General features: G+C 41.3%; 1 protein-coding gene across 5 annotated transcripts in view; it reads right to left on the bottom strand.

Moving 5' to 3' along the window:
* The window catches only part of LOC137414022 (tripartite motif-containing protein 60), a 60,021-nt gene that overhangs the window by 19,786 nt on the left and 26,633 nt on the right, over nt 1-13,602 (bottom strand). For 2 of the 5 annotated variants that reach the window (XM_068099488.2, XM_068099481.2), the window contains exons 2-6: nt 12,943-13,387; nt 11,165-11,260; nt 9,638-9,871; nt 6,408-6,430; nt 300-427 (exon numbers count right to left, since the gene is read on the bottom strand). In XM_068099488.2, the coding sequence (XP_067955589.2) occupies nt 300-427; nt 6,408-6,430; nt 9,638-9,871; nt 11,165-11,260; nt 12,943-13,347 (886 nt within the window). In that variant the 5' untranslated portion in view covers nt 13,348-13,387. The remainder of the gene's footprint in view (nt 1-299; nt 428-6,407; nt 6,431-9,637; nt 9,872-11,164; nt 11,261-12,942; nt 13,388-13,602) is intronic. The other 3 variants (XM_078769959.1, XM_068099503.2, XM_068099506.2) reach the window with 2 other exon arrangements.

Raw genomic sequence — 13,602 nt, 5'->3', positions numbered from 1 at the left:
CTTTTTCACGTGACTGTATATATATATATATATATATATATATATGCATATGCATATACACTACATGGCCAAAAGTATGCGGACACCCCATCTAATTAGTGGTTTCGGCTGTTTCAGCCACACCCATTGCTGACAGGTATATATAATCAAGCACACAGCCAAGCAATCTCCCTAGACAAACAGTTATGCACAGACGATGACCATGACAATACCTTCAGTTCTATATAACTCTCTCTCTCATTCTACATTCCCCCATGTGATTCCTCTGAATCCAAACGTTCCATATTTGTGCTACTCACTTTCATTCTCCTTCAGAACATTATTTATGACCTGGATTAGAGAGTCCAGTTTCTGCTCCTCTTCGGAAAAATCGAGCACGATGTTGGATGGCGCATCTACAGATGGTAAATATGACACAGCCTGCATCCTAGACATAGAAAAAAGACAACATTTAATTAACCCACTTGTAGTAATAACTAATTGGTAACACTTGAAATTCTATCTCATAATGAAAGCCTACGTTGTAGGTTTTTTTTTTTGGTTTTTTTTTCAAGAGTGGGATACCACACACACCAAGATTAAAAACGCTTCATGCCTCCATGATAATTGATATCTTTTAATTAAAACCATTGTAATAAAAAAAAAAAATTAAATTAGACAATGGAAAATTAAAAAAACCTAATTGTAAATTATAAAAATTATTGAAAATTGGAAAGAATGAAATAATCGAAATTTAGATAATTGAAAATTGGGGAAAAAACAGTTGATTGAAAAATCGATAAATTGAGTAATTAAAAAATAAGTAATGGAAGATATTATTCCTCAAAAAGCAGGACACCACGGACACAAAAACTAAACACCTAATGCCTCCTTCCAGGAACCATAAGGAGAGTGGAGGTGAGGAGGCCTTTGAGGGGAGGTGGTATGTTCATCAATAATCATTTAACAGCGAAATACCTCAAACAGTTGAAACAACAGACATAATGAACTCGAACAATACGACCATGTCGCCAATATGCCTCCGCATAGTCCCACAATGGGTAGATGCCATCAGTCTGCATATGTATGCATAGGGGATCACGTTTGTGAAGTTTCGTGTTGATCGGATAAGGTTCGTTTTTCTATCCAAGATGGCTGCCAAACCACGTGACCTATGACATCATCATTTTCAAACTATATGCAACAGTGCTGTTAGATGATATTTGTAAAATTTCGCATGGACAGGGTGAGCGGTTTCAGAGATATAATTATTTAATATTTTCCTTCAATCCAATATGGCTGCCAAACCATGTGACCTTTGATGTCATAAATTTAATATTTCAATACAAATGGGTCATAGATCACGTGCATGCAATTTCAGATTTTTAGGATAAAGAATTCGATTAAAACATTTTTGGCTGGTATACCACTTCACCTATGATGTCATCATTATCATGCTTTTGTTCCCCATTGGGAGTACTTGACAATGTGCCAAGTTTCAAATTTTTCCATTCAGCGGTTTCTGAGAATTTTTTTATTATTTGCTTTTAATCCAAGATGGCTGCCATACCACGTGACATATGACGTCACAATTATCATAAAAACATTCTGCATGGGTGTCACTCCTACCCTGAAAGTTTCGTCTCTATCGGACATATGGTTGCTGAGAAAAACTAGGTTTAGCCCATACGGACAGACGGACGGACAACCCGAAAACATAGTGCCTCCGGCGACTGTCGGCGGAGGCATAAAAATAATATAAATCACAACACTGTTGTTTAAGAAGCAGACAGGGCCTGCATAGTCCAGTGGAATCCTGACTGACCGTGTTTTGCAGTATATACAACGTTTTATTGCAATTTCTGTAACTCATATGTATACTGATCTCAAAACAAGAGGGTGCCACTTTGGCACCTTTGGGGAATTTTTTTTATTGGCATTTGAAAAAGGGAACGTTTTCGAGCGATTATCGACATTTTGTCGACTCGTCTAAAATATATTTTTATGAATTAGTAGTAATTAGTTGTAATACACTGAGCTCATATACACAAGGGTGATGTGCCTCCAACAGTCCAGGGAAATAGACGTGAAGGATGTACTGTCGTACGAACTGTCACCAGTCCCTTCCTCAATGTTTGAAGATAATGGTGACATGAGGATCACGACAACAAAATCCACACTCAAGAAAAAACTACAAGTTGAACGATCGAGTGGACTGGTATGTAGTCCACAGGTAACAATCATTGATGGTTGTGCACTACTATGGGTTGTACAGTGGCCAGCCAGCGGAACAGTACAAGACTTTGCCAACAACTTCTCCAAGAACATTATTAACCGACTGCTGATGACTGAAGTCCATCTGATTTTTCACGGTACTATGACGAAAGTGTCAAAATCGTGGCAAGGCTAAGCCGTGCTGGCAAGGATGCAAGTAGGCGACACCAGCTTTCACCAGAAACACCACCGCCACCACAGAAAGTGACGCTAACAGTAACAGCAAACAAGGTCCAGCTCATTGACATCTTGTGTGAAGACTTGTCGAAGAAGGTCACAGAACTACCAAGGAACACACCGAAACTCGTCATCACTGCCAAAGACCCAGTCCCCATAGAAGTAAGCAGCGGTACTAAGAGGACGAGACCGGAGCTCAGAACAACACATGAGGAAGCTGATGTCGTGATAGCTCAGCGGATGATACAATTGGCGTCAACTAGGATGAAAAGCATATCAGTTGTGTGTGACGACACTGACGTCTTCGTGTTGCTCGTCCATTTCTACCATCAACAGAAACTCACATGTGAAGTAATGATGGTGAGTCCCATTGCTGGTCGACAAATTTTGGACATCAAGGCAACATCACAGCAACAGGGAGGAAATTCAGAGCAACTCCTTGCAATACATGCGATGACCGGCTGTGACACGGTTTCATATATGTGGAGCATAGGTAAGGCAACAGCACTGAAACAGATGCGACTCCGTCATCTGTTACCAAGTCTTGGAGATCCTGAAGCAGAGATGAATGAAGTTGTTTCCGAGGTTCATTGGTGCTTGTTACGGATCCAAACAGCCAAGAAATATGTCAGCCATTCGTTATGATGTATGGTCCTCCAAGATGTCAAACAAGAAGATTACAGCTGCCCCTAAAGTGAAGACGCTTCCTCCCACAACTGAATCGTTCCTTCAGCATGTACACCGGGTACATTACCAGACGATCATCTGGAAGTCTGCTTTGTCCCCTGACCCACCCAGTCTGGATCCTGTTCGGTATGGCTGGTCGAAGGATGAATCTGGTCAGGGGTTGGCTCCAGTGACAGTGGCAGACAAGGTGCCACCTGTTCCTGTTGAAGTTCTGCAAATCATCAAATGTGGATGTTCGTCAAACACGCCATGCTCAACAGCCAGATGTGGATGTGTTGTGGCCCAACTCACCTGCTCCATGTTCTGCAGCTGCAACGGGAGTGACGACTGCTGCAATGAGCGAACAAAAACCGGCAACTCCCACGCTGATGACGAGCTAGATGACTAGTCCGATGACACGTAAGCTTAATGACTATCTGTTGTTATTTCCTTTCAGCCATCGCATATTTCAATTTTGTATCAAATATTACGATGTTTATGTGTGGAAAAATGTATATTGTGTTCAAAAGAAGGGTATATTGGTTCAAAGATTAATGAAAATAACACAATATGATATAGTATCGGTCAAATAAACGTGTTGTGTGCACAGTACTTGTGTGTGTTCAATATTGGAGGATTTAATACTGTCCGAAAAGTAGGCATATTTTGATTAACGATTCATTTTTAAAAATGTGTATAAAAATTTTTCCCCAAGGGTGCGTCTTTGGCACCCTCTTGATTTATTATCAGTAGATATGAAACACCTAGAAACAACAATAAAACATTGTACATACCAAAAAACACACCTCAGCCCAATATCATACTTTTTCCACTGAACTAGCAATGGAAATGGAGAAAATAGCTGGTCTTGAATAAAAGATTGGTCATTCAAAACAAAAAACATAGGGGCAATACCCCTGGTGCTCACCTGGTAGAATAAACCAGTATACTGCACTGACTAAAGGTATTTTAAACCAATTTCATTTGTTGCTCGAAGACAGGGCAGCATGTGGAATCATATTAACATAATCATAAGACTAAACAAACAAACAAAAAATACCTATTTTGGGGGGACACCCCCGCCCCCAACCCCAAATACCTCCAAAGACCCCAATTTTTCTTGAAATTTTTCTTGAAGTGAACAAACATTGGTACATCACGGGTGATGAAGGTTGTGGTCAAGTTTCATCGAAATTGTGTGTGTAGTTTCTGAGAAGAAAGCACATACCTATTTTGGGGGGCGTCCTCCCCCCCGAAGACCCCAAAAGGGACAGATTTTTTAAATGCCGTGAACAAACTTTGGTACAGCACGGGTGGTGAAGGTTGTGGTCAAGTTTCATCAAAATTGTGTGTGTAGTTTCAGAGAAGAGAGCAAATACCTACCTATTCCTATTTTTGGGGAGGGGGGGGGGGGGTCAAACCTGGACCCACTTTGGCCCCCCATCCAACCCCTTAGACTTTCTTAGTGCTGTGAACAAACTTCGGTACATCACAGGCGATGAATGTTTTGGTCAGGTTTCATCGAAATAATGGGTGTAGTTTCAGAGGAAAAAGCAAATTCCTATTTTTTGGGGGGGCGGGGGGGACATAAATAATTACTTACCTGGATCCACTTTGACCCCAGTAAACCCCCTTAGACCCCGATTGTTTTTAATGCCGTGAGCAAACTTTAGTCACAACAACAAATAGAATTTGTGCCAAATTTGGTCGCAATCCCATCAGCAGTTTTGGAGAAGAAGTTTCAAGTGTTTACAGACTGATGGATGGACTGACATACGGACGGACTGACAACGCGCCATCGCATAAGCTCCCCTGAACTTCGTTCCATGTGGGCTAACAACGCATCAACTTTTTACGCATACTGTAGGAAAATGAATGATGCAGATGAAAGGTTTTTGGGAAACACCACGTGCTTGTGACACAAATAATGAAAATATGAGCATTTAAATATCCGAAGATGAAAATATTAATATCATTATGTGATTGATCATCATCCAGAGAATGCGTATTATACCAGATTGCAATTACAAATTCCTCTGGCTGGTTGCATCATCTCGGAGGCATGACTGACGTTGAAACGCTCTATTACGCATGAAAAGAAGTTCTCCAGTGAAAAAAAAACAAACTTTTGTTGCTCAAAACTCAACATTTATTTGAAATATTTTCTCATCATAGAAATCCAATTGAATGGAAAGCAGGCATTGCATATAATGAAACAAATGCCATAACAAAACAAGTAGCGCTACATTAAAAGTACACCGCCCCCACGCTACAACTCGAACCCAGGATCCGAGGGTCCCAAGCCGGCACCCTAACGGCTAAGCCAACACCAGGTTCGATTGGGAGGAATTAGGAGGGAGTACCACCGTTTAGAGGCCATTTTTCCCCGCAAAGCGGGGGTTGGCCTTTTCGGGGACCGTGGTAGTTGTTGTTTTTTGGTCCCCTTTTTGAAGCAATGTTTTACGGCCGGATGCCCTTCCTGACGCCAACCCTTTTTGCCGCCTTCAACGACAAACAGGAGGGAATTAGGAATTAGGATTAGAACAAGAGGAATTAGGAGGGAGTGGTGTACGATAATTTATTAATTGCGTAACGAAAATAAATAAATAGTGCCGTATTTTCCGGTGTGTTAACCACGACCAGTGTATTAACTGCACCCCTGTTTTTCATTCTGAAAAAAAAGATAAAAAATAAAATGTATGCTCCCGGCAAAGCTAAATGATGTAGGACTGGAAGTGCATAATCTTATTGGCCGTGTCATCGGGTAGATGTTTGGAGATGTGAGTGCGGTGTCGAACCGACAAATCATGTAGTAGGTCAACCTGTAGGCCCATGACGGGCTAGTCGTGAGCTCCTCGCCTCCTCGCCTTCAGCCTGAGAGCAAGTGTTGATCAACTCTGGATTATCTGATATTTAGGATACCATTCCACGTATTGGTTCATGAATGGTTAGGAGAAACGAAGCATCTCCGATAACAAATGAATGATTCTAGTAATTCGTTAATCATCATGTATCCACCGTGGGAACAAACTGAATGGTAGAAATCAGTTTGATGCTGAATGCTGCGGAAAACACCAGCTGTGGTCTGAGGAATATTGGGTGATCCCACATCTTCGGTTAAATACACGATAATACATGTAAAAAAACACAAAACAATCGCTTTTGAAGGGAGAGGAGGAGTTTAGTGAAGCTGCGTGTGGGGTGCTTCCCCGAGGGGCTTAGGGAGGGCATGTTCCAAGGATCCTCCCCTGCACGCTACCTCCCACCTATCCTTTTAGCCTGATGTGATAGAAACCAAAATATAGTCCTACCTGTGATGCAGATCCTTGTAGCCCTGAAAACAAGGGAATAAAAAAAATAAGCAAACAATTCTGAAATCGCACAATGTCTAGGCTAGGCCATTTGCATCACTAACAGGAACAACCCAGGACGGACAAGCAGATGAAATACAGATGAAACATCCAGGCTGATGTTTGCAAAAAAAAAAAAAGAGGTTGCGGCCTCCAATCAAGCAGCCAATCAACTAAACTGTTCATTTTCAAACTCTTGAGTTTTCTCTACCACATGCTCGATGTTCTTCTTGATATGAACATGAAATGCAAGAAGCGCACAGCAAATTGGGCGTTATCATCTGAGCATGTATCTTATGATGCTGGGACAAGGGCATATCCTAATTTGCATCATCCACTCTGTTGTTTACGTAGCATTACATGGTATTAGAAAAGTAATACACAGGCCATGTGCACTCAGAGCTCAAATTCCCTCCTGCTGTGACAGAGCTACACAGGTCTGCACGACACCACAAGACCCAAGCAACCATCTGTGATGGTTATTATTTCTGTACAATCCCAAATTCCACGATATACACAAATATTTCCCCCCTCATGTTCATTCTTATTTATAAAGTCCTTAATTAGTATCTTGTTCCTGCCTTAGAATAATTCTGTTTCTTATTTTAGAGCAGCAGTGGCTGAGGAAGCTGGCTCAAGAAACATCAAGCTTTGCTGTTGTTTTGTCCTCATCTCATTGTTTGCCTTTTTACCCTGCGCTCGCAAAGTAAAAAGCAGGATTAGGCATTCGGTTGCGTACGTGTGGTGTGCGTGCGTGCGTATGTGGCGTGACTTGTTGTTTTCTTGGCAAATGTTGGTCCGATTGATACAAATTTTTTACCATAGGAGCACCTCTGCCTGTAGATCTTTTTATTCATAATTATGACATTATAGGTCACGTGGTACAGGCGCCATCTTGTAAAAACCGAAAAACGTTGCACCTCTATATCTCCAACACCACTCCATGGAAAGATTTGAAACATGGCTCTGTAAAGAACTCCACATGGGGAACAAGTGTTGCTAACGATGACATCATTGGTGCTGTAATTATGACGTTATAATTCGACAGGGACAACGCTTAATCTGATCAGTTTGAAATTTATTGAGCATGATCTACGCAACAATTATATAAGAGAATAAAAATTTATGATGTAATCGTTCACGTGGTCTGGCAGCCATATTGGATCAAAGAATTTTTATTTTTTTCAAAAACAGAAGAGTTGGCTCGTACCAAGTTGACTGCGCAAGGTAAGTATGCTATGAATACCATCGAGTTTATCCCTTTATTGCATTAAAAATCTCGGCTCCTGGAAGAGTAGAATGACAGAGGGTAAAAAGGCAAAGCAATGATAGTGGAGTGAGGGTCACAGGTGGACACAACAAGCAAGGGAATGAACAAAAGAGGAAAAAAGTAGAGGAAACAAAGTAACCTTCAAGAAGAGGATTATATGAAACCAGAGTAAATGTTTGTAAGTAATTAATTGAATGGATAGAACTGGATGAACATTTTTTAAATCAAACCTCATTTTTAGTGATGAGGCTACATTTCACATATCAGGCAAAGTTAATCGTCACAATTGTAGGATATGAGGAGAAGAAAACCCACATGAATTGTCTTGGCATGAAAGGGATTCGCCTAACGTAACCATCTGGTGTGCCATGTTACGTTCCCACATATATGGACCCTATTTCGTTGACGTCACCAGCATTTCGTACATCAATATGCTACGTGAGTACTTTATTACGCAACTCCACGAAAATTCCGACTTGTTACAATGAGCTACAGGATGGAGCACCACCTCACTTTGCTCGAATTATTCAAATGTTTTTAAATCAAACTTTGCCAAAACCGTTGGATTGATTGAGGAGGACCTATTAAATGGCCCGCTCGTTCACCCGACCCGACCTTAAGATTGATATTTCTGGGGATAAAAAAAAAAAAGTCGTCTACATTAGCAAACCAAGGGACCTTGAAGAACTTAAACATTGTATTTATGATGCTGTGTCATCCATCCTTACAGCTGCGTTGGAAAATGGTTTCTCAGAATTTGAACGCCGAATTAGAACCCTAACCCTATAGTGAATGATGGACATTTGAACCCTAACCCTATAGTGAATGATGGACATGTAGAAGTTTCTTGTTAAGAATAAACGATATAATATAACATAATATATAATATAACATAGAATAAACAATATCGGGTTGAAAGGATATTATAACAAAGTAGAACGGCATTCTCTTACATCACAACGTTGAGCGATATGGCCTCTGCCCACATTATTACATCATTATAAATAGTTGCACAAAGTTCGATTTAAATCCCTTCAGCTGTTCTCGAGTAATACTTTTTTTTACCTATCATGACCTCTGACCTGTGATGCTGAAATCGAATCAGTTCATCTTTTCATCATAATATATACTTACACCAAGTTTGGTCAAAATCCCATCACTTGTCCACAAGTTGTTTTTTTTTGTTTTTTTTGTATACAAGATCGAGGCTCGTGAAAGAGCTAACATTAATCAAGTTAGCTCAGTAACAGAATTTTCACCTGACAGGACATCTGACCTTTGTCCTCTTGACCTCATAATCTAAGCAGTTCATCTTTTCATCAATATAGACTAAATGCTTGTACCAAGTTCGACTTGGATCCCTTCAGCCTTAAATTATTGCGGTAACCAAAACCAATTACAGACTCTGATATTTGACCTCTTGATGTCGAAATCTAATCAGTTTATCTTTGCATGATAATATATATTTATACCAAGTTTGGTCAAAATCCCATCACTGGTTCACAAGCTATCGCTGTAATAGGATTTCCACCCGAACATGACCTCTGACCTTTGATTTATGACCCCGTGAGCCCAAAATCTAATCAGTTCATCTTTATCGCATTATACATACTTGATCCAAGTTTGATTTAAATCCGTCAGTCATTCTCAAGTTATCACGGTCACAAAAACGTATCACGAACGGACGGAAAACCCGAACAGATACACGATGCCTCCAGCGACTTCGTCAACAGAGGCAAAAAAAACAACCTTTTGATAAAATGTCAATTAAATTTAAGAAAAAACACCAAATGTCACAAGTCTGGCAGATGTCATTTCAATCCAGGTCTCAAATCCCAAGATGTCACTCGCATAGTATCAGAACCTTCCGAGTTTTCAACATTTTAGAGTAGATAAAGCCACTGCAAACAAGAGAGCTCACCTGGAGAAAAGTAATGGATTTCAGTTCCTTGAGTGTCCCGTGCAGTGTGCTTTCTGCTTTCTGAAGAGCCATGCACTCCAGTTGCAGCTTCAGCTTATGCTGCTCAAGGCAAGAAAGCTCCTCTCCTTGCCTCTCATTGATCCTCTTCTTCAACAGACCCACAACTTCATCCACAGCTCGGTACAGTTCTTTCTGCTTCCTCTCCAGCATTTTCTCGCTCTCTACGCCCGAGCACTGAGGCAGCAATGTTTTATATTGGTCAAGTATACAAGGAAAGGATATAAAGTGCATGACAGGTCTAAAAGATCAATTAGATACCGGATTGAATCGGGCAAATGGATCAAGATGTGCGATTAGAACGACAATCAAAGGGAAATTGCAAATCTCATGGATGGCGAGCGATTTGTACTCTCCATGGTCAGAAATGTCACACTTTCCCTGGCTGAAAATGGCAGGATTTGACCGTTCATAATGTACTGACGGAATTTAAAAAGATAACCACGTTTGACCTTTCCAATCTGAGCATTTTCTTCCGCAAATGGAAAAAACAAGGTTTCTCAGTCGCTATGGATTAAACCAAACAATTTTCTATAACAAACTCAGCAAGTCACAAAAAGTCATTAAGACATGGTCTCATACTTCTGCATTCTCACTTTTAGAAACTACAAAGGCACAGGTGGAGCACATACCTCTCCAGCAGACCGAGCAGTTTATGTTTTGTATCCCACCGATAGGCTGGATCGGGATCCGGACCTTAACCAATATCTAATCAGCTTGTTCTCGTCACCTACCCAACACATCTACCTAGTTTTGTAATAATCCGTCCACATTGTTTAAAATATCATCGTATGTATTGTTTTTGGCCCTATCTAGCATTGGAGAAAAATCACTTTTAAAATTCTGGTATCCGTATCCACATCCTCACCATAGTTGAATTGATTCATCCTTGTCACATACCAAATATGTCCACCAAGTTTCGGCTCAATCCGTCCATAACTTTTTGAGATATCATGCTACATATCGTTTTTGGCCCTTTCACGAAATGGTGAAGAATCACTTAAAACATGGCAGCACTGGATCCAGATCTTCACCAAAATCGAATCAATTGCTCCTTGTCAGACACCCAACCTGGCCACTGAGTTTCATCCCAATCCGTCCACAACTCTTTTGAGATATCCTGCTCAGAAACTTGCAGACAGGGATGAATACATATCCTCCGCGTCCATGTTCGGTATTGGAGGTAATACCAGAAAACCAGGTCCAATCACATCTTCCACTCATTAAGGCAGATGCTAATGATTATCTCTCTCTGAATCGATTGCCTCCTTTGCTACTTCAAGGTTTATCGATCATGATAAGAAATGCTTTTCTGGTACCTTCAACAGGTATTCACCAACAATCATGGACAACAAGGCACATAAACATTGCCTTACGGGCGTAACAGTCCTTTTACCATGTCCCCAATTTTTATTGTAATCCTTCCCCACGTCCCCATGCAGTGACACAACCAATCAATGTCATTTTCACCTGAACATTTTTGATCTTCTCCATTCGCTCATAGATGCTGAACCTGGTATTCTGTAACAACTCAGCCAGACAATGAGCTTTTCCAGTCAATCCTTCCTGCACATAAAACAAACAATCTTGTGGTAAGAGAGTACCCCAACAGGAAATTGAGGGTAAGCATTTTGTAAAAGTATTTCAAAAGCATTTTTAATTGATTGCAAAATGTTTCAAACAATTGTTTTTTACGGGTGGGCAGGATGCCCTACTCACACTCACCTCTGAGGTCTATCCTGGGTTTGAATCCAAACTGTCATCCTGGTGTTTCACAAGCAGGGTGATTCAATGTGTGCCGTCCCTCAGATGGACATTAAACTGGGTTTCCTGTCTGCCGACTTTAGTTAGCAGGCGTGAAAGATCGAACAATGTATCTTGCCTAGCAAAGCAAGTCATCATCTGCACCCTGACCAAATTCCAATTTAATTGACATATGTGGGGAAATTACATGCCCAGACCAGGAATGGAACCCAGGTCCTCTGGAAAACCGTACCAGTGCTCTGCCATCTGAGCTATCTGGGTGATCCTGACTGAGCATGCAATTTTTCTCACACATACGATTGCCACTCTTTTTGCGGCAATGCTTCCGGGGCACTCGCTGCCAACCATAGGAGCACCTACGGCCTGAACACGAGAGGGGCTTCCTCCATTGGGGGGACAAATCCTCTAACCTCTATTATAAACACCACTGGGGAATTCTGGAAAATTTTGTTTGAAAACATCGCTTGGAAAATTTCATGCTTAGTCAGGGTTGCCCAGAGTGCTCAGATGCCAGAGCACTGGTACGGTTTTCCAGAGGACCTGGGTTAGATTCCTGGTCTGGGCATGTAATTTTCCCACATATGCCAATTAATTAGTTATAATCCTGTTCATTTATTTAAATTCAAACTTCTTGCCCTGACTTCCTGTGTCGAAGTGGCGACCCATCCAGGATTGCAACTCAAGGCAATAAACTTCTTTGGGAGAACCAACCCTCTGTAAAGAGCATGGTACATGATGATGATCCTTTTACACTGGAGAAACATCCCTTGCGTCCATGAAACCACCTTCCAGGGGCCCTTCTTTCTCGCTCTTTCCTGCAAGGCTTCAAGCAACAGTGCATCACCATTTTTTGTCATCCCCCATTAATCCTTCCTTCCTCCACCCCCTGACTTGCCAATTTTTTTCTCTCTCTCTCTCTCTTGTTCCTTTATCCCCTTGCCGGTTGTGCTGAATTTGTTCCCCTCTACCTCACCCCCAATTCAATCTTGCTCTTCCACAGCCTCATTATTGTGGAGAAAAAAAAAATGGGGAAGAGATTTGTTAACAGGTGCAAAGTAGGGCCTGAAAGAACACTGTTTAATGGAGGTTTGACCAGTGAAGTGGAGCGTGGCAAGAGGGACTCAGGAGAGGCTACCACGATGAGATCATCCTGTGCTCAAGATTAAGAGGAAAAACATCATCAAATGAGATGCGAAACAGGGACATCACGTCACAAAAGTTTAAATCGAACACAATTTTCTTCACCGTTTGTAATATTTTTGTGAAACAAATAATTATGTGACTCCCTCTCACATCCATTAAATTCCTCTCAACATTTCCCATTCCACAATTGTTCTTTCCTGCCAAGTGGTTCACCTTGTTTACGTTTAACAAATATGTCATTGTCAGGTTTCCATGTGCGTATAATACCGCCACCATTTACAAGCGACAAGCATTTAAGGGTGCCGCTCATTTAACATCTGTCTTGCTATGCATCCCGTTACCTTGAGTTCAGCATGAGCAATCTCCACCGCAACAACGTTGTGTTGCCGATGACCCCCAGACATGCACATCGTACACATCAAGCTCTCATCATCTTTGCAATAGAGCTCGATCAACTTCGCATGCTTTGTGCATCTCGCCTCATTGATGTTTTCTCGCAGGTTCATCTGTGCCAGCAAATTGCCAAGGATCACGTTCTTTCTGAGATGTGGTCTTTGTGGAAACACCTCGCGACAGGAGGGACAACTGAATGCATCAGTTCCTCCTCTGTTCTTCCAGTATTTCTCCACACATTCGCGGCAAAACGAGTGGCCACAACCCAATGTCACAGGCTCTCTGAACAGCTCCATGCACACAATGCACGTGCAGAAGTCCTCTCCATCAACCAGGGCACGAGAAGTAGCCATTTTCTCTGGAGCAAGATGGGAGGCCTTGAAGATATGGGACCTGCAAAGGGGAAAATGGTAAGCCTTACTGGCAGAATCACTACCAGATTTTTCAATTACTACGTATCAGACAGGAAGTGAAAAATATTTTGAAATTTCAATACTGGTCAGGCAGTCACACAGACGTACATTATCCGTACTAAAATGCTTCATGCTACTTACTGTTTATTAATGAATAATAATACAAATTAGAGGAAATGCAAGTAAAAAGTGCAG

The sequence above is a fragment of the Myxine glutinosa genome, chromosome 1, assembly GCF_964187855.1.
Source record: "Myxine glutinosa chromosome 1, kmMyxGlut1.1, whole genome shotgun sequence".
NCBI lineage: Eukaryota > Metazoa > Chordata > Myxini > Myxiniformes > Myxinidae > Myxine > Myxine glutinosa.
Note: the sequence above shows the minus strand (reverse complement) of the source record. Positions and strands in the feature narration are given on the sequence as shown.